Source organism: Eretmochelys imbricata, chromosome 11 (genome assembly GCF_965152235.1).
Source record: "Eretmochelys imbricata isolate rEreImb1 chromosome 11, rEreImb1.hap1, whole genome shotgun sequence".
Classification (NCBI taxonomy): Eukaryota; Metazoa; Chordata; order Testudines; family Cheloniidae; genus Eretmochelys; species Eretmochelys imbricata.
In genome coordinates, this window is record NC_135582.1 from 10,539,195 (window position 1) to 10,561,735 (window position 22,541).

A 22,541-nucleotide genomic window follows, 5' to 3' on the forward strand; every position below is an offset into this window, starting at 1 on the left:
CAAAATAAACAACATTTACGGAACTATATTCTGGACCTTCACTTCCATTTTACAAAAAAAACCCTCATGGCTGACAACATAACACTGAAAAAATGAACGATCTGTAAACTGATGCTGCAAGGTCTTCCTGACTCTTCAGGCAGCCAGAAACAATAAGCAGCAAAGTATGACATGAATTCTACTTCAGGGTGATTAGGATGCTCAAAGCATCCCAACCTGGCTGGTAAATTACCTGTATTTTTGCCTGGTTAAGCACCATTTTTAATTGTGCTCACTTGAGCAAAAATGCAGGCCATTTAGCAAAACAGAAGGTGAATGGCTAAGGAATCTATATTGAGGAGATCTTACCACTGTGGTCTGAGCTTGTAGCAATTCATTCTGACCTTTGACTCAGCTTGCCCACTCCTGATCATGGCAGCAAAGAACATGGTTAGTTTGGGGTAGTAGGTTGAAACAGAAGCATTTGACAGCTGGTATTTTTCACAAAGATTGAATGAGATGAATCTGCTAAAGTTTTCATTGGCTGAAATGGAAATAGGGCAAACTGTGGCATTTTTTACACCACTTGGGAGGAGGAAGAAGGGAACAGTGCAAGGGAGACCAATAACATGGGGCAAATGTAATTGTCTTATTCCTACAAAATAATTGCCTGAAACCTGTATAGCTTCTTTAACGGAACTAAGCCTCTAATAAAAACAACAATGCTGCACGCTTCTGGAAGAAAGGAAATGATAACATAGCTCTTTTTATCCACTGAGCTTAAAGTATTTTCCTTGACATTATTTAAAGCCTCATAACATCCTTCTGAAGCAGGTAAGCATTATTCTTCCCTGTTTACAGAAAGGTGAACTGTGGCAAAGATATGTTAAGGGACTTGCCCAAGGTCATGGACTTAGGGTCAGTGGCAGCTCTGAGAACAGGACCCAGGAGTCTTGGGTTCCAGTCCCCTCTTCTAGCCACCAAACAGCACACCCTCCTACACATCCCTAAAAATAGTACTGTATTAATCTTAAGTTTTTCACTGCTGGCTCCACTCTCTCAGTTGCCTCAGTCTGTGCTATGCGAAAGCCTCACGCAAAGCAAGAATGGTACAGAAACGTTTAGATTCACTGACTCTCGAAACGTCCTCATTTGCTTAACATGAAATACCCTCTTAACTCCCCGCCACTCAAAAATACCTTTGTAAAAGACCAGCCTTCTATATGCTTTCTTTAAATTTACCACCTTGTCCACAAGACCTGGGGTCTCTCTGAAAAGTCATCTGTGGCTGTATTTGATACACTTCTCCCTATAACTTACATTTTTAACTGGTTAGTGAAATTAACTCAAATGCTGTAGAATAACCAACTCCAACTCACAGCCTCTGACTTGCCAGCTTCTTAGACATAAACGTTTTAAACAAATAGAAGCTATTCAGTGCTAGATTTTGCTGTCTAGATGTGGAGCAATTACTGTTCTAAATAGGTGTGGCTGAATCCAAAGAGGTTTTGCTCCCGGTCACAAAGTTTGGCAAGCCAGACTCCATGACACAATAATATTTACATCGCAATCTGATGTCATGACACCAGCCCAGATGAACCTGTGACCAATCAGCCTGTGAAATTCATCACCACAAAATATTATTGAGTCCAAGAGCTAAACCAGATCCAAAAAAAGGACTGGACATTTACATCGCTAACAAAAACAGCCCCCATTACAATAGATGGGATTATTTTCAAAAAAGAGTGTGGAACTGATATAAATAAGCCAATCTCTAAGTAATGGGGTCAGAAAGAACTTCCACTAAGGACAGGCTATTCCATAATTATCCACTTCGGGGTTCTTGCTCCGTCCGCTGAAGCATCTAGCACTGGCCACTCTCAGAGACAAGATACTAAACGAGATGGACCATTGGTCTGATTCAGCTGAGCTATTCCTGTTTTCCTAAATAGCATGAGCATCTCTAGCTGCTGGCCTAGTACTCAATCTAGTAGGTCATCCCACTTCAATATCAATGAGAGAATTTCACTAAAGCCCTCACTTGCAGTTCCATTTATTCAAAGATTTCATGACCAGAAAGGACCATTGTAACCACCTAGTCTGACCGCCTGTAGAACACAGGCCATAGGACTTCCCCAGAATAATTCCTAGAGCAGATCTTTCAGAAAAACATCCAATCTTGATTTTAAAATGGTCAGTGATAGAGAATCCATCACGATCCTTGCTGAATTGTTCCAATGGCTAATTAATGCTTAGTTTTGTTTCCATTACTTTGATTGTTGCCACCTAATTTAAGTCTTTGCTACTTTGTTTCATTCGTTCCAACATTTGGCCATGAATGACTTAATAGCGACCAGCAAGGTATTAAGAGCAGGCCTCATTCTGGCATTTACACATTTGCAGGCTGCTCTGAATGGTCACCAAGAGCATTTCAAACCCAATCACAGAAAATGGCGCCTTTCTCGCCTTCTCCCCATTACTGCCCTTCTTCACCTTGGGAGACCAGCAAGGCAAATAAAGGGGGCTGAAGTCCCTGCTGGGCTAAGGTTCAGAGAAAAATCAAAAGGCAGTTTTCAGCATATTAAGAACAAACCTGCTGTAGATGCTTCCCAAGGCATGTAATCTGTCATCTTTGAACATCTTAATCTCATGGCACAGGTGTATATTTCCTTCTGATGTCTAACTATATGCTGTGACCCCCTTTAATTGGGACCTCACTTTGAATAAACCAGTGGGGCTGGGTTTTCTGTGTGCTTTTTATTTGGTTTTTTGTCATTTGGCTCAAGATGGTGTACAACAGGTGAGCTGAATATCTTGGTGGATCATGAAACTAGCATCATGTAAAAATACAAACACATTATATAATGAGAAATGATTCTGGATGATCTGTTGCCCTTGGCAAAGAAACAGATAAGCCATTCAGATAGCAAAGAGGGAGAGGATCCACTTGGGGTGCGGTTCACAATGGTTTTACTAGGAGAAATGGGGTAATGTTGAACAAAGGTATAGGTAAGAGGAGGACTACAATCAAACCCCTAATGGTCAGATGTTGGCTGTGGATAAACGGAAGTATATTTTCACACTATGTACAATTAACCTGTGGAACTCATTGCCACAAGATATCATCCAGGCCAAGAGCTTAGAAGTATTTTTAAAAAAAGGAATAGGAGTTTATATGGAGAAAAAGAACATCTAGAGTTTCAACAGCAAGGGTTTTATTCCACGTATTTTGGAAGGGATAAAAATTCTCATGCTTCAGGGTTTCAACCAGCCTCTAGTCAAAACAGCTGAAGGGGCTAGGAAAAAATCCTCCCTGTGGGCAGGTTATTCCATAGCTACCACTGAAAGATTTCTTGGATCTTTCCTCTGAAGCAGCTGTTACTGGTGCTCAGGCCCTCTCAGAGGTCCAGAGAGGCCCGGGCCACTTCCAGCTTTTGAGGCCCCAAGGCATAATAAAAATAAAAAATGATGACACATGAAAATAAAATAAGGCACCCAAAAAAAAAAAAAAAAAAGAAGAGTGAGACATAATTTGAATATTTCTCTTATTTGCTTAAATTTGCAGCTCTAAGCTGAGTGTGTGCGCCACATTTTGGTCCAATAGGGATGCTCATAAAAACAAGTTGAGAAACTTATCAAATGCCAAAAAATTAACAAGTGTCTAAATTTGAGGCCCCCTATGAGCTTGAAGCCCGGGCCAAATGGCTCTCCTGGGCCCCCCTCTCTGATTGGCCCTGCTGGTGCTGTAACAGTCAAGATACTGAACTAGATGGACCATTGGTCTGAGGCTTGGTCTACACTAGAAAACTAGGTCACTTTAACTATACTGGTCAGGGATGCAAAAAATCCATACCCGTGAGTGGCATTGTTAAGCCAGCCTACGGGCTTGTCTCCACTACCGCTTAAGTTGATGTAACTTATGTCGCTCAGGGGTGTGAAAAAGCCACCCCCTGAGCGATGCAAGTTACATCAACCTAAGCTCTGTCCACACCAGTGCTAAGTGGGCAGGAGACACTCTCACTCCCACCAACCTAGCTTCCAGCTCTCATTGAGGTGGAGTCATGATGCTGACGGAGACCGCTCTCCTGTCGGCATAGTGTGTCTTCACCAGACGCTGCAGTAGTGTAGACTTGCCTTAAGTCCTCGTGTAGACAGCACTAGGTCAATGGAAGAATTCTTCCATTGACCTAGCAACTGCCTCTCTGGGAGGTGGATTATCTCCACCGATGGGAGACTCCCTCCCGTAGGCGCAGGTAGTGTTTACATTGAAGTGCCGCAGCTGTGCTGCTGTCGTGTTTTCAGTGAAGACAAGCTCTCAGTCAATATGCCAATTCCTACCCTCCCAAATGAGGCATTGGAAGCCACACTGCCTGAGTCATTTAAAAGTGGATCAGACCAAATACTGAAGAATACACAGTGGGGAGAGACTCTGCATGGTGGGTATCAGGGGATGGACTCTAGACCGTCCCTGGCTGGTATTTCTTCTCTAATTCTATGATTCAGTATTTTCTACTGTAACTTACACATTACTGTCAACGACTCATGGCTCTATCTATGGCATTGATTGAATGCAGGGGAAACATTTCTTGACAGGGACGGGATTTTGGGAATTTCCACAGCACCAGGGCGTGCTTCAGTTCCCACTTACAGCTCTAAACCTTTAAAGATATTGTTCACGGCCCTCTCAGCTGCAGGGACAGTGAACACAAGTACATTCAGCTGCAGTGGGCTCGACTATGCCTCCTGTGGGTCAGGGTTTGCCTGGAACAGAAAACATACAGCGCTCCCGTGGAGAAGCCCTGACGAGACGAAATTCTGGCTGGTAAAAGCGTGGGAGAAGCCTCGGAGGCACGCCTGTTTCTACTCACGTGTAACAGGTATAGCCATCAGAGTGCAGTCATCCCAGTGCGCGCGGGCAGCCCTCCCAGGCATGCCCCTTAGAAGTTCTATGGCACTGCCAGGAAGACCCAAGCAGATTATTCCTGCTCGCTGTGTGTGAGTGGTGGAGTGGGAAGGGAAAGGGCTTCCATGACACCTTGGTGGTTTGCCACCCTGTGTCAGCAACTACAATAAGCCCTGACAAATTCACTACACCTAACACATTCCTATCATGGCATTTATTGATCAAGATGATATCAAATGAAAGCTTATATCCTAGTGGTCCTCATAAGCACTGCGTGATGTACGTACAAGTAATATGTTAGTAGTTGCATGTACTATTTCTGAGGGCATTCTGTGCCAAAAAATTAAAAATTCTGCACACAGTATTTTATAATTCTGCAAATTTTATTTGTCAAATAAATGTGGAGACTCCAGCATTGGATTGGGGAGCACAGGCCACTGGCTGCACAGAGGTGGGAGATCACTGTGCAGCTCCCCCCGGGACATGGACTCAGCGGTGAGGCTGCACCCAACCCTGACACAGCACAAGAACCAAGCCTGCCCCAGAACCACCCCAGGGTCCTGCCCCTCCATGTCAATTGCACCAGGTGTGGGCAGGCAGACTCAGCAATGCAGGATCCAAGTGTGGAGGGGCTTAGCGTGAGGGGATCCAGATATGGGTTGAGAGGGTTCTGTGTGGGGCAATCTGGGTGCGCGTGGCTCAGTGGGGGATCTGGGTGGCGGGGGCGGGGGAGATCTGGATGCTCAGGGGCTTGTTGTGGGATTATGGGTGCAATGGTAATAGGACTCTGCAAGGGGGTCCAGGTGAAGATGGTTGGGGCTCAGCGGGGGGAACTGGGTATGTCGGGAATAGAGCTCAGCATGGTGGTCTGGATGTTGGGAGCTTAATGAAGGTGTCCAGATGCTGGGAGAGTGGGGCTCAGCTGGGTGGGGATCCAGGTACAGCTGGGTGGGGCTCGGGGTGGGAGGTGGGGTGGGGGAGAGTGGGTCCGGGTGCAGGCGGCTCACTGGGGTGGTCTAGATGTAGGGGGAGTAGGGCTCGTCAGGGTAAGAGCCACCAGCCAGGTCTTCCCCAATCCCGCCCCCAGCGATTTACCTCTCTGCCAGCTGCCCTGGGCACCTGAAACATACTGCTTGGTAAGGGTCGCATGACCGCTCTTGTGGCTTCCCTTTGCTTTACCATCAGAAAGTCATTTTCTTTGCGGGGAAGCAAATAAATCTGCGGGGGACATAAATTCTGCGCATGCACTGTGGCGCAGAATTCCCCCAGGAGTAATTAACGTACTAAACGTATGTTTAAACTATGTAAGCAGGCAGGGGTTGATAAACAAGTTTTTCCCAGACAAAGGAATGTTGGTTTACCTGTCTGCCTAGGTCTTGGATGCAAATTAAATACGGTAAGCCAAACCCAATGGGAGGTACATTTGCATCTGAGGTACACAAGAAGGTCAAGTTAACCAGAGGATGGGAAAGCAGCATGGTGTCAGCACACTGCAGCACAAGCAGCAGGGGAGAAGGATCTTATCTGGAGGTACACTTCAAAAGGATCCATTTCAAAAGATTACCGGACTATAAAAAGGAAAAAACCATTTTGCTATCCATCACTGAAGGAGCAAAAAGAATGGCAATTTTTGCATTAATGAAAGTTGCATCCTGACCTGGGACAGGGCTAGTGACACTGAAAAGTTGCTTTAGGAGAGCAACTTTCATTAGACAAGGATTGTAGCAGGCTAAAATTGTTTAATCTCTTAAAAGGATGCTATACTTTTGTTTTAATTGTACCCAATTCTGTTTCCACTATCCCTATTCAGTATCAATTAAATCTTTGTTGTTTCGTAATAAACTTATTCTTGGTTTTATTATAAATTCATCTCAGTGCTGCATATTAAGTGAAGTGTGAATGCTCCGCTAAACCAAACAGGCTGGTGTGTACACTTTCTCTTTGGAGACAGCAAACTTGGTTATTTCTGTGAGTGTCCAGTGACAGGGGCTGGATGCTACAGGGGAACGCTCTTCAAGAGGGCTCAGGGATTAGGGTTCACCTAAAGATGAACAGCAAGGTGAAATAAAGGCTGGGAGAGCTTCTGAGGAGACTGGGTGGCTAACAGACTGGAGTGACAGGGAGCTGTCTCTCTCTGAGGCAGAAGGGGTAACAAGGTGATTTATAATCCTGAGTGCGTTGAGAAAGTGTGACAGCTTCTTCTGGCCTCTTCTCCCTCTGAGGCATCAGCACTGAAGCTCACAATCTCTCCCCCTTCCATTTACATTATCCCTCCAAGAAGAACCTTAGCACAATCCCAGACCTATTGGCCGGGCTGGATTGACTGGTCACCTTCACTAGCCAGAGGAGAACCCAGTTGAGTGACCCAAGACTCTCCTCTTCTACATATTCTCCTTCACTCTACAGCATTCCCAGCCTAAAGGAGCACCAACAGCAATTAATTGAGCCCGTCTCTTCCCCAGGGCATTGTAGTACAGAACATTAACCAGCAGAACTCCACGCAGCCATACAGCCTGGGACTCTCACAAATGTACATTTCAGGCAGCCTCCGCTGAAGTTTCCCACACGATCCGCTCAGTCCCTAGCGGGAAGGCATGCCAATTTGGAGAGCTCAAAATAATTCAGCACTCACTCACGTGTTTGGAGCACTGCAGGGTCCGTGTACTATGCAAAATGACCAGTGGTGGGGTCTGATTGTTATACAACCAGAGAGGAACCTCAGCTAATGATAGACCAAAAAATACTGAATGCTGAGTTCCTCGCTAGCGACAATGAACGTGTCTTTGACCCAACGGGGTCACTTCTCCCCATGCTCCACCCTGTAACTCATGCTAGCCACACCGTCAATGTGACATCACTTGAAAGACAGAGAAAGAGGCAGCACAATGTCACACGATGCACTGCCAGCCAATAAGGTGACACCTTAAGATGTTGGTTTTAACCTGCAATCAGGTGGTTTGGACTTGAGCAAGCACCCAGCCTCATGCAATAGGTGGTCAGATGTAGAGTTACTACTACAGTTCTCATTATTACAGTAATATATGAGCAGCTCACCATGTATCTTGTTAATATTTAAACTGTGACTTGTATTCTTAGGCTGAAGCTCCGGGCACTCTATGGTAAGCTTTTCTAAGCTACCCAAGGGATCCGATTTAGACTCTCAATTGCCAGAAAATGATTGGGGTTTGGGCACTGTAATACGCTAGGTGGCTTTGAAAACCCCTCCCTGAAAAGCACAAATAAATAAATACATGTTTGAATGGGGGAACTAAAGCAGACAGGTCAAGTAATTTAGCTATGGGGTAATTGATGTCCAGGACTCTTGGCTCTCTCTCTCTTTGATGCCCATTATTTCAGTATCTGAGCATTTCACAATCTTCAGTGTATTTATCTTCACAACACCCCTGTGAGGTAAGGCAGGGCTATTATCCCCATCATACAGATGAGGGACAGAGAGACTAAGTCATTTGTCAAATAAAAAGACTGGCAGAGCCAGGAATTGAACTTAGCTCTCCTGAGTCTCAAATTAGCACCATAAACCACTGGACCATCTTTCCTCCCTCCTGCCTAGCTCCAGGTCTTGTTGAGAGACCACTAGGCAACACCTGTCTGCTTTTAGTGCTTCTAATAGCTCAGTGCCACTCTAACTATTGTCCCTGAGAACTGTAAGATGGATTCAAGACACATCTGCAAACAAAGACCAACTGCATGCACTAAGATCTTCTAAGCTACGAATCAAAATGAGTTTGAACTCAACTTTTCAGAACATTATCCTCTTGTGAAATGTTTGTCAAATTCTGCCATGTGATCTGCAGGGACAGAGTAGGCAGGAAAAAAACAGACACTCAGACCATTGCTTCCACTGATATGACGTTAAAAAGATAAAAGGGAAATTATCATGTGATGTGTTCAGTTGAGTGCATGGGAATCTCACACTGGTTGCTCTGTGGCTTGACAAAATAATGCTTGGTTATAAATTCAAGTACTTCATGAACAATGGAATGCCATTTTACTCTTCCGCATTCCACACTGGATAGTGATAGCAAAATGCTCACTTTAACCTATATATTCTAAAACGTAAGTACAGAAGATTTCAGATTCATCTTAAAAAGTTGGCAGTGTCTTGATTTTTTAAACTCTCTCCCATCTTGTTTTTTTTTTCCCCCCTGAGTTCATCCTTTGCTGGCTGGCTAGATTACTTGTTTACCTCCACAATGTGTCTAGAGTGATCGCGGCATTTATCTGTATAATGCAGGTGCTCTATAATACTCTAGTTCAGGGGTGGGGCACTACAACCCATGGGCCAGATCCAGCCCATTCGTTAATTTCATCCACCCTGCAGTGCCCTCCCACAGGGCTGGAGCCGCGAGGGCTGGCTTGCCCCGCCGTGAGGGGGAAGCCCCAAGTCTCCGCAGCCTCCCAGCGGGTGAGTGCCCCGTGACTGATTTTTTCTCTGGGTCAATGGCCCATAACAGAAAAAAGGTTCCCCACTCCTGCTCTAGTTGATGCCCCCATGACACTTGCATTGCTTAGCTCCAAGCTTGCCAGAGACTTAGTATCAGAGATTGGCCTACGTTGCGAAATTCAGGCTAACTCATTGTGTGTGCTTAAAAATGAATGAAATACATAGAAGGTAACAAGCTAAGCTTGGGGTTAAAGTACCACACTGGGACTCAGGAAAGCTAAGTTCAAGGTCTGGCTCTACTACAGATTTCCTGGGTGACCTTGGATGAGTTGCTCCATTGGTCTCTGCCTCAGCTGCCTATCCGTAAAGGATAATGACACTTCCTTTGTTTGTCTGTCTGGTTTAGATTAAGTTTTTTGTGGCAACGCTTTTTTTAAATATATATACTATATGTATGTACAGCACCTCGCAAAATGGGGCCCCAGTCTCAGTTGGGGCCTACAGGTGCTATTGTAATACAGGAATAATAATTTCAAACACCCTGAAGTTCCCAGCTTTCAGATCTGGGGGTTTGTTTGGGTTTCTTATGAAGATAGTGGCCATTTGCAAATTGTGGGTGCGGATCTGAGCTTGAATCAAAAACACCCACAAATTCAGATGTGCTGGAATCCAAGCTCTTTACATGGACTGTTTTTGGTTTGAATTGCGTTCTAGGAAGGTGGACCTATCTTATAAAGAATGCTGCAATGTCCCTGATGTAGAGAATTGTTTTGTGTCATCAGATTAAACAATGCTGTTTGAGTGAATTATACCAGGACATGTGCTTGTCTGTAATTAAAGCCGAATGCAAACGGACATGGCTGAGATCCAGAATCTGACTGCCTCACACTAAGAGTAAGCTGACCTGATCAGTCTCAACTATACAATAAACGTTACTCCTGGTCTGCCACCATTCTGCTCTCTGATTTGTCACAAATTACACCCCTTCCAGCAGTGAATTACCTTCAAATTTCATGCAGAGCAGGTCTAATAACTGGAACAGAGGGCCTCTGAAATGGCTGGTTCTATGTAGCTTATGCATTTGTTGTGGAGGCTCTAAAACCCTGCAGATTTACAAACTTGAGCGGGTGTCAGATGTTCCCTGCATGTATTTCCAAGGGTGTGAAGCAAATCATTTAACTGCAGCCTCTTTGTGCCAAAGCAAAACTTACCTCAGTTTTTCCTTTACTCTGACAGGACCTCCTAGTGTCTTCATCTGAGCCCCATTCTGTTGCCTGGGAAACCAAAATGTACAAGTCACATGATAATAGTGTGAACTATTGCTTCTTGGCTAAACCACATCTGGAGACTCAAAGAAACAAGAGCAAGCATCTCAAGTCAATTTATGCAGTGCAATTTGCAGCAGGCACTGGGACCGTAAACACAATGTCATATATATCATTCTTCTTGTGCTCACAGTGCAAACAAATGATATATAGATGAACCGTCCAGAGGTTGAGGCAACTAACATGTTAACAGAGAACAGATTTTAATTTACATGTAAATACAACATCTGATTATAATTCAAGTGGAAGGGTCCAATGCACAAGCCCCATACACCAGGACTTTGCCCTTTTTAAAGGTACAGTGCAGTGTAAAAGTACCAGCTTTAAACACTAAATGGAACAACAACAACAAAAATTCCTTACAACAAAGTCATAGGTATTTAACAATAATTTTGCAAAAATTTGTAGTTTTCTTAGAAGCTCCCCTGAGATAATCACCCTATTACTGAAACCTAGTGTTAGTCACACTGCAAAATCAGTTGGATAAGATGAGAAATGAAGGATATCTTGGTGAGGGAATATGGGGGAGAGAGACCTCAAGGTGATTGTAATCTAAAGAAATGTGGAGTGCTTGGACCAGATACTTAGTTGGTGTAAAATGGCTATGCTCAGTGCTTAAATTCAGCTGGAGCTGTCCAGAATGTAGCTCCGGTAAATATTTTTAAACCTGGGGCTGAAGCCCCGAGCCGCAGGGGGACTCGGCCCCCGGAATGTGGGGTGGGGGTGGGATGGGGGCGGGATGGGGGCTCCAGGAAATACTATATAGAATTTAAGACCTGGCTATGTTGCATTGCCCAACAGTGGAGCTATGCCAATCTGTACCACCTGAGGATATGACCCATAGAGACTGCTTTGAAAGAGGAGTCAGACCCCCAGCAATACTGTATCAAACACAGAGCAACTTGCAGCCTTAAAAAAATACCAGCATCAGATCCAGCCATTTACCACTTTCTCCATTTTCCCCCCTTTAAGCATTTAAAAAAAATCAAACAAATATTCTTAGCTTTAATAACTGGCAGTGAAAATACACACTGACATGCATACTGTACATTGCTCTGAGTGCTAGCAAAATAGCCCTCTAACGAAAGATGGGCCAGGATTGCAAGGTTCAGATATGGATCCAAACTCCCCTAAAGGAGCCAGGGGTTTGTTTTGTTTTTTCAGCTCATAACAAAGATAGGTAACAGCAGCAAAGTTTGGTCTAGAACTGAACTTTCCCCCACTTTCTGACTGCTGCCAATATTTTAATCCGGGGTGTTTCCAGAAATTGTCCCCTTAACACCAGATGAACCCAGGTTCCCATGGGAGACAGGAGTGCCTGCAGAAAAGAGGGGACCTATTAGTTTTCCCAATTCAACAAAATACACTCTCTCATAATCATAACCAAGGACATAGGTAGCGCCACCCAGTAAGCACATTTATATTAAGTAGCACTTTGTAGGGAAGTGTTTGGGACTGTTTATATATTGGTCCTTCAAACTGTGCTTTGTATATTAACATCAGAGCACTCCGTTCAAGCTGGAGAACTAAAAGTGTGTGTGTGTGTGTGTATTTGCACGAGAGAGAGAGAGCGCGCGAGCGAGCGAACGCATTGCACTGGAATATGGAAGGAATGGGGGGTGAACTTTTCCTGGGAATTGTTTGGGGAATTACCTGTCATTTAATGCAACTCAGCCCATTCCAAAGGCCAAACATTTGCTCTACACAAGTATTTTACAAGCTTGGGGATAAGTCTCCACTGGAAGGGACAGTTTTGCAGTATCCAGATAGGGGAAAGACACCATCAGAGGTAGGGAGATTACTCCAACAGTCCCTTCAGCCCAGGTGTGGACTTTTAACTGGCAGCTCCCATCAGAGAGGTGTAACACAACAGTTAGGGGGGTTGGATTCTAGGTTCTGGTTCAGTCCCATCACCACAGCCAGCTAGCTACAATATTCTCTAGCCTAAGATTAATTTTTGAAAAGCTAAACAAAAACCAACCCAACAACCACCACACAAAAAAGGACCACCATCACCACACAAACTCCAGAGCAAATAGCTTATTTGATGGTTTTCTTCCCATTTCAGAAACACTCAGAAGCAGCACTCTCCTTTACAGCACCCATTTAGCATGACAGCGTTTGGCAGGACAAAATGAAAACAAAAAGGGGAGGTGACTTACCTGCAACTGGAGGTTCTTTGAGATGGGTGGTCCTGATCTGTATTCCATTAAGGGTTATGCACATGCACCTGGAGCCAGAGCTTTTTGAAGTAGTATGGCTTGGCGGTCTTCTTCAAGTGATGGTCCCTATTGTTTTCCATAGAGGGTGATTGACAAGCAGTACTTTGAGAGACAGAGGGTGTGAGGAAGATGGCTGAACTGTAGAATGGAGGACTTCTGTGTCGAATAAGGTATCCATCACAGAATCATGTACCAGAGCACAGTGAGAGGAAAAGGTGTGTACTGAACTTCACATGGCCGCCTTACAGATGTCCGCAAGGGGCAGGTCATGTAGTTGGGCTGTGGCTGATGCCTGCACTCTCATGGAATGGGCTCATATCCCATCTGGTGGGGAGAACTCTGACAAGTGATAGCAATGCATAATGTGCCCTGAGATCCACTTACAGATTCTCTGGGTGGAAATGGCCTGTCCTTTAATTCTCTCCGCTATGGCGACAAATAGCTTGGGAGACTGACTTCTCGAATGGCTTTGTCCCTTGTAGGTAAAAGGCCAGGGCCCCATGCACCCCGAGGGAATGAAGCCGCCGTTCCTCGTTCAAGGCATGTAGTTTTGGAAAGAAGGTAGGTGGGTATATGGGTTAGTTAGGGTGGAATTGTGAAACGACCTTTGGCCGAAACTTGGGATGCAGTTGCAGTGAGACTGTGTCCTTATGGAACGTGGTAAAAGGGAGGTTTTGCCATCATAGCTCCCAACTCATCAAATAGCTGAGCCATGTTGCTGAGGTAATGGCAACGGGGAAAGCGACCTTTCTGGAGAGAATAGGGAGAGTGCAGGAGGCCAGCAGTTCAAAGGGAGAGTTCATTGAAGAGGTAAGGACTAGGTTGAGGTCCCATTGGGAAGTGATGGGCTGAATGGGTGGATATTTACGTAATAGGCCCTTCCAGAATCGAGCGGTCAAGGGGTGGGTAAAAATTAGGGCTGTCAAGTGACTAAAAAATTAATCGTTGTTAATCGCATTGTTAAACAATAATAGAATACTGTTTATTTAAATGTTTTTGGATGTTTTCTACATTTTCAACTATACTGACTACAATTACAACGCAAAATACAAAGTGTACAGTGCTCACTTTATATTTATTTTTGATTACAAGTATTTGCACTGTAAAAAAACAAAAGAAATAGTATTTTTCGATCACCTAATACAAGTACTGTAGTGCAAGCTCTTTATCATGAAAGTTGAACTCACAAATGTAGAATTATAAACAAAAAATAACTGCATTCAAAAATAAAACAATGTAAAATTTTAGAGCGTGCAAGTCCACTCACTCCTACTTCAGCCAATTGCTAAGACAAACAAGTTTGTTTACATTTGCAGGAGATAATGCTGCCTGCTTCTTGTTTACAATGTCACCTGAAAGTGACAACAGGCATTCACATGGCACTGCTGTAGCTGGCGTCGCAAGATATTTACGTGCCAGATTCACTAAAGATTCACATGTCCCTTCATGCTTCATCCACCATTCCAGAGGACATGCATCTATGCTGATGACAGGTTCTGCCTGATTACAATCCAAAGCAGTGCGGACTGACACATGCTCATTTTCATCATCATGAGTCAGATACCACCAGCAGAAGGTTGATTTTCTTTTTTGGTGTTTCGGGTTTCGTAGTTTCCGCATCAAGGTGTTGCTCTTTTAAGACTTCTGAAAGCATGCTCCACACCTCGTCCCTCTCAGATTTTGGAAGGCACTTCAAATTCTTAAACCTTGGGTTGAGTGCTGTAGCTATCTTTAGAAATCTTACATTGGTACCTTCTTTGCGATTTGTCATATCTGTAGTGAAAGTGTTCTTAAAATGAACATGTGCTGGGTCATCATCCAAGACTGCTATAACATGAAATGTATCAGAATGCGGGTAAAATAGAGCGGGGGACAGACAATTCTCCCTCCAGGGAGTTCAGTCACAAATTTAATTAACGCATTTTTTTTTTAAACAAGCGTTATCAGCATTGAAGCATGTCCTCTGAAATGGTGGCCGAAGCACGAAGGGACATATGAATCTTTAGCACATCTGACACATAAATATCTTCCGAAGCCAGCTACAGCAGTGCCATGCGAATGCCTGTTGTCACTTTCAGGTGACATTGTAAATAAGAAGTGGGCAGCATTATCTCCTGTAAATGTAAACAAACTTGTTTGTCTTCGCAATTGGCTGAACAAGAAGTAGGACTGAGTGGACTTGTAGGCTCTGAAGTTTTACAGTGTTTTCTTTGAGTGCAGTTATATAACAAAACAAAAAAAAATCTACATTTGTAAGTTGCACTTTCACAACAAAGAGATTGCACAATAGTACTTGGATGAGGGGAATTGAAAAATACTATTTCTTTTGTTTATCAGTTGTCTGTTGTTACAGCTCTCCAAACTCCCGAAAGGCATGGAGGGTAGGAGCACTGATGTACAGAGTGGTTGACTGCTCTCTAGGCACACTCAGAAATACCATTTTCGCAATGACTGAGTTTATTGTGTCGAGGTCTGAATTGCTGGAACAGGTGGACGGGCTGTGTATCTTAGGGCACTTCTGAGGAGGTTCATAGGCCCAATGACAGTAGAAGTGAGGAGTTCTATAGCGTTGGACTGGTGGTGGATGATAAAATTTTATCTTTGGTGCCAGTATGTATATGCTTAAGGATCATAAGGTGGCTCTACAGTCCTTTAGAGAGTGTAAGGAATCATCAGTTTTCAGGTTGAAGAGGTGTGATTCATGGAAGGGAAGGTCCTTGATTGTGTTCTTCACCTCTCCAGGGAGACCTGAGGAGTGTAACCAGGATTCCCTCCTCACAACAATTTCAGACACTAATTCATGTGAGGACTTGTCTGTTGAATCAACTGCAGCCTGAAGTATGGACCTGGCGACCAACTTGCCTTCCTGTATAATCTCTTGGAATCAAGTACGATCCTGCTTAGGTAGCTTATCTGCAAATTCCTCCATCCGGCCATAGTTTATAAAGTCATACTTGGCCATTGGTGCCAAGTAGTTAGAGATCTGGAACTGTAGTCCAGCCCAGGAGGCCTTTCAACAGATGAGGTCCAGTCTCTTACCCTCCCTGTCTGCCGAGGCAGAGCATGGGTGTTATTGTTTGATCCACTCTGATGCAGCCTGTATTAACAAGGAGTTAGGTGGAGGGTGTGAAAATAAAAATTTTGACCCTTTCAGGGAAAATAGTTCCTTTTCTCTGTCCCCTTTGGGGTCGGTGCACACGTAGCAGGGGTATGCCACACAGTGCATGCTGGTTGAAGAATGGCGTCACTGATCGGTAAGGCAATACTTTCCAGTGCCTACGTGTGCAGAATGTCTACTAACTGGTGCTGACTGTCCTGCACCTCTTCTAGGGGGATCTCAAGAGCATTGGCTGTTCTCCATAAGAGTTCTTGAAACTGAAGATAGCCATCTGAGAGGGAGGAAGGTGTCGATGACACGGCTGTGTTTGGAGACAATGAAGGGAATCTCTCCAAAACCACCAGTACCGTCGGAGCCAGGCTGATTGATGCATCATCTAACTCCATTTCCAAATATCTACTGGATGGAGAGTGGGACAGTGAAACAGCAGTTCTCCTGAGCCTAATGAGACTGTTCCAAAGGCAAATACTGGGGCCATGAGCTCCAAATGGCCAACTTATTTGATCCTGCTGTTGTCCTCCTTGGATTTACGGGAAAACTTAGTGCCATGCATATGCACATGCTTCTGTAGCTCACAGCTAGGCCCCGATGCAGGGTCCATAGCACCTGTACCAGCAGATCCAGATGGAGGCTCTGCAGTAGAGGGAGCACTCTTGAATTACTCAGGACAATGTACGAGGGTGGTGGGTTCCCCAATCAGGATCCAACTTTGGGCCCATGGCTACCTCCATGAGGTACTTCTTGAGACAGAGAGCTCTGCCTTCCCACGTATGGGCAGGGAAGGAGAGACAGACACTGCACCTGCAGGTAATGTGGCCTTTCCCCGAACAGTACAAACAGAATAGGTGTTCATCGCTGGCAGAAAACAAGCGAGGGCAGGAAGCACAGATTTTGAATCCCGGTGTCTTCGGCATAATCCAGTACCCAGATCTGGGAGCTGCGGGGGCAGGGGAGGAGGGAGACTGGCAGGAAAAACTGTTGAAGCGGTATCCCAAGTTCTTAATTACAACAACTGCTAGAAACTACCAAAATACAATGAAAAACCACAAAATCCTAACTATGAACAAAAATAAAAACTGTTGTGTAAAATTTTTTGAAAATGTGTCACTAAAACAAGAGGTCAAGCGGAAGCTCCTTCTCAGACCATGCGAGGGTGAAAAGGAACTGGAGATGTGGATGGCCCGCCCCGCCTTTTTTTGCCTGGGGCGAAACTCCGAGGTAATACAAGTGCGCGTGCGCGGACCACTGAGCAATACTGCTTTAAAAGCTCCGGCTCTGGGGGCATGGAGCATGTGCATAGCCCTCCGTGGAATACAATAGGGACCATCACTCAAAGAAGAATCATTGGTTTCCTTAGCAATTGATGCTGCTCCTTGGTAAATAACCTGGGCCCTAAGCACCAAAAACATGGCTTAGGGATGTATCTGTGCTCTGACTTGAACTGTGTTTGCAGAGTAACTCTGAGCTTGTGTGTGGAAAGTAGACACACTTCTATAGAGGGCAAGATTCTGCTCTCAGTTACACTGCCGCTGTCCCAAAGTCCATGTTTTTGGTGCTGGGTTGTTTTTTTTTTTTTTTGGACAACATTGTCCTTAGGTTCTCCCAAGTCCCCTGATGAGGCTGTTGATAACAGAAGCCCTTGCTGATAGAACAAATTATAGGAACATGTTGCCGGTGACTGCTCCATTCATCAATTCAAGTTTCATTAGAGTCAAGAAGATAATTAAGCACTAAGGCATGTTGTATTAGGCCAGTATACACACCTCAGGTGAGCTCTGAGGCACAGGGTTGAGGGCTGAGTGACTCCAATGATCTCCAAAGACTCAAAGAGCATATTAAAGACCCAGCAAAGGGGAACCTGGAGCTTCTTGTCACTAATAAAACTATAGCTGCAAAGCCAAAATGCTAATGTATGTTTAAGGAAAAGTAATTGTACATGAATGAATGAACGTGCACCAAGGGTCTGTCTCAAAGCCAACTGAAGTCTGGCTATTCATTCCAATGAGCTCTAAAGGGTCCCACGGAGGGCCAGGATTTTGAGCTCTCACCCTTTTTATCACCTCTCCTTTTGGCCTCAATCTGTTCTATCTGTTTAGATCCCTCTGCTAGCCAGATTCCCCTTTTCAGCTCTGCAACCACTTCTGAGTTTCTTCTTTCATTTCTGCTGTCTTAAGCATCTTGGATTTACCCTTATCGCAAGCCTCCCTGAAAACTGCTAGGGCTTCAGTGTAAGCTTGTCCTTTCTACTTCCCTTCCAAGCCTCTCCTTTCCAGAAGCTCCTTACGAAACCTTCCTCCTCCCCTAGACACATTCAACACTTCTGCTTCAGCCAACTTTACTCCCAGTACCTTTCAGAATCTCTTCAGTCAGTCTTTTCAAGGAGACATATATATTCTGAGGCACATTGAGTGTATAAAGCACATGTGTCTGGCTGATACCTACACAACCAGCATAGGACCAAACTTTGGGGGTAAGGCACCCTTGCACTCATTTCACTACCTGATCACAATGCATATGGCCAGCTCAGCCATGACACATTTTCTTAGCCGCTAGTAAACAAAAACAAAAGAATGTTATTTCTGTTTATTTTTCAAAGCTGTCTATGCACATTTCGCTGCACTGCAAGCTAACTAAGCAACAGGCTGCTACCCACCAGGCTGGAGATCATCTTGAATTCTTCACTCATTTTCTCAGCTGTCTGAGCCATTTAAGTTTCACTGCCACAGCAAACATATACTGGACTATTTCCATACCTCCTGATACGCACGTCAATCAGGAGAAGAACAGCAGATGCCTATGGAATAACATGGTGAGACACCAGCTCTCATGGAAAATAGAGCCCGGGTTGTTAAGTGACTGAAGCTGGTAGGAGGATGCAGAACAAGAAAACAGGAGAATATGAATGTTCTTCTATCTGCTTCCCCATCTCCCACATGCTTACACACAAAAGCAATATTTATCAGTTTGAGGACAGACTGATTGGGGGCACCAGTACCTCACTCCCTGTTCCTCCTAACCTTGAGCATTTCACCACTTCTCGTTTCACCAGCCCCCTCACCCTTTCTCTCTTCCTATTTCCAAACAAACTTTGTGGGTTTCTTATTGTCAATGGTTCTGGAAACTTTGGGGACCTCATATGAAACCATGTGATCCATATGCAGAATGAAGAAAGCCCAGATTCTTGTACTATAAGAGTTTGAATGACTAGTCCAAGGGTACCATCACTGTACAAAATGACAGGCACAAAAAGCATGCACAGAGTGGCCCACCCATCTGTGCAGGTTGGCACTAAAAATTCTGGCAACAGTATCTGAGGATTGATGGCGCCATTTCATGTGCTTTTCATTCATAAAATTGACAGGTGGATCTGCTTCTCCTCTCCTCCACTTCTGTTACTTGTGTTCCTTTCAACACATAGTTCTTCTCCCAAAAGGCTTTTTCTGCAACTTTCTGAAGCCATGTGAGGGAGAAGAATTAATTATCTGAGCTAAAGGGGTCATGTTTACATCATCTCAGATACATGGTGCAACAGTGGCTAAAGGGAGAACACTAAAAATACCATAAAGATGAGCCACAGACGCACATCTGAACTTTCTTAAAGTTCACAGATATTCAGATTGAGAGTCTGCGTTTTGGTTGTTTTAATAGGTGATAGAGGTCAGTTGTAAAGTTTGCATCCATTTCAGAATCTATTTAACGCTGATGGATTATCTGATCTGAAAATGCCATTCTGTCTTGTGCTTTCAAACTCTATCACTCAGCACACACTTCTCAGGGACCTTTGGAGATCCAGCTACTCAATTACCTACAGGTGCCACTGTGGCTATCCTCAGAACCTCCCTGTGTCATACACAATCCTGGTGACCTATGTCATGTGTGTCCTCAGATTCTGAGAGACAACACTCTCACTGATTTGATAGGCCAGATCTCTCTTTGGGCAAGTAACATTGATTTGCAATCTGTAATTAATTTAAGACTGCATTTTAATGTAGTACATTAAGCTCACAATAATTCCTGTGTTATACTTGGGACTACAAAAATACAGTTTTTTCCCAGAACTAACTAAGGTATCATTTCAAAAATGGAAAGCAAAGACTATGAAAAAAATAAGTTACACTGCATATGTATTTGGTAAATGAAACCCATTTTTAATTTCTAAAGTATCTCATTACAAACCCATCCATCTGTTACGATCCTCCCTTCCATTAAATATGTGTTCCATAAGAGCTGCTGACAGCCTTTCATGCCAGCAGCTAGGCCCAGAATCATGCTGTTCTCTTCTCTTTTCATTAAGAACTTTTGTTTTTACATTTTATGTTATTTATATCTGGAGGTGACTGAAATGCACATATTGCAAACACAGGACCTGATTCTGCAAGACGCCAAGCATCTCCCGGACGATCCTGAGCCCCCTCAATTCCTACAGATGTCTACAGGAATGGAAGGAGCTCAGCATGTTGCCAGATCAGGTCTACAGGGACTGCTAAAGGCAATCAATACACAGAGGAGGCTTCTTCCATCTGCCCAGGAGGGAAGAGGTGATTTTGGTTCCATGCTTGTTCAATGAACAGCACCCTGAGCCCAGATTGCCAGCTTCATCAACCTGCACTTAGATCTGAGCTGGCAAAGTTATTTCTCTCCCTTACATGTTCCTTTCCAATAACTCTACAGGGGGCTGGTATCTTCAGTTAAAATACTCCTCTGAAAAGAGAGACGCTACCACCAAGGTAGCTTCCAGTATTCCTTATTCCAACACAAACTTCAGCATTTCCTATCGTTTACATTAATAAATCTTTTTGTGCTGACTCATTTTGGACCTGACCCCATGAGGTGCAGACAGCTCTCAAATCCCCCGACAGCAGGGAGCATAGAGGGTGCTCAATACTCCACAACAGGCACAATTAAGCAAAGCATTTAAGCAGTCACTTAACTTTTAAGTATCTATTTAAATCCATCTCTGTTCAGCAAAGCATTTAAACATATGCCGAAGTGTGTTGATTTCAACAGAACTAAAGCACCTTACTGGACAAGGATGGGCTTTAGCATGTGCTTAACGTTAATCACATGCTTAAATTCTTTGCTGAATTGGGGTCAGGGTAAAGCCCTTTAGGCAAAATGCTGCCTACCGAAGCCAGCACATTTCCGCTACAAATTGCCATCATAAACCTCTTCATCCATTTAACACCAGTCAGGAAAATGTCAGTTCCATAAAGTGCAACATATAGATTATTGTTGATGTGAGCAAACTACTTTATAAGGCCATTTCTATGCTCATAAATATTTGGTAATCGCCACAGAAGACAAAGTCCACACCATCAGTGACAATGCTGACCTACCATTTATGGGAAAATCCGATAAAGTTTAAAAGGAAATGATAACTTTTCTTTGGGGGTTAAATTACAGAATTTAAAAGAAACCACCTCTACTAGATGATTCTATAGGTTGGATCAAGAAAACCCTTAAGAATGGATCTCATTTCACTCTATATAAAAGTATTCTAAAAACCTATTCCTTTTCTACGTAGCCTCACTGGTTTCATCTTCATTAAATTCTATAGGACTTACCCATAAAGGCCTTGGCTTTTGTCTGTTATGTACCAAGCACATTTGCATTGCTCTATAAACAATAATTTATCAAAATCTAACTTCTTAATAATACAGAACAGAAACTCAGTGCCCTAAAAGCCACTTCTGAAGTTCCACAGCATTTAAATTTATTAAAACTGTGATACACAAGGCTGATAATCAGATAGAGTTGAAAGAGAATATAATGCTGTGTCTAAGTAAACAGACGAGCTACATATTTCACTGGGCAAATTACAGAACATTGCTGCAGACTGTGATGCCTATGAGGAATGGTCATGGAATTCACCAAATTAGTTTTTGATGGGAGCAGAAGTGGGGAGAGGAGAATTGCACTGCAGGTAATCAAATTGCTAATTGATTTCCCTTCAATGATCTCTAAATCCTTAGGATGTGATAAAATGCAAGTTCTACATTTCATTTTCAACTCAAACTAACCATACTGTATATCAGCAAAAGCCAGCATGACAACCTGGCTCTCCCACAAGTGCCTGGGCTAACCATATGTGCTACAAGTCACCTGCAGAAGCTGAACATTATAATGTAACATTTAGGAGGCAGGAGGGATACGTGCTGAAAAAAAAAAAATCAACAGGCTCAAATCACCCTTAACCTGTATTAGTGGGTATATACATTTTTCACCAGTGCAAATCATTGTACAAGGCTCAGGGCAAGAGTGAATCAAGCCCTCTGATTATAACAAAAAAATAACCTATTAAAACAGTGCACCTTATTCTGACACTGGTCTTAGACTTGTGCGACTCCTGATTTACACCAGTGTAAGATCAGAATCAGATCCTACGTGTAAGTGACATTACGGGAAGACATACACCAGCCAAAGGAAGCAAGTTCTTATTTAAGGTTTGCTCTGAATCTGTAGGTATATTGAGGCTGAATTAAACAACCTAGCCCACAAAGAGTTTTATCAAAGTCCTTGTACACTGAGAAATGGTATAGCCCTAGGTTAGCTGTTGTACAAGAGTTGTACAAATCAGCTACAAACCACT

At 43.8% G+C, this 22,541-nt stretch overlaps 1 protein-coding gene across 2 annotated transcripts in view; it reads right to left on the minus strand.

The window, feature by feature from the left end:
• The window catches only part of SEMA5B (semaphorin 5B), a 173,812-nt gene that overhangs the window by 90,977 nt on the left and 60,294 nt on the right, over positions 1 to 22,541 (minus strand). For both annotated transcript variants that reach the window (XM_077829927.1, XM_077829925.1), the window contains exon 4: positions 10,499 to 10,561. In XM_077829927.1, the coding sequence (XP_077686053.1) occupies positions 10,499 to 10,561 (63 nt within the window). The remainder of the gene's footprint in view (positions 1 to 10,498; positions 10,562 to 22,541) is intronic.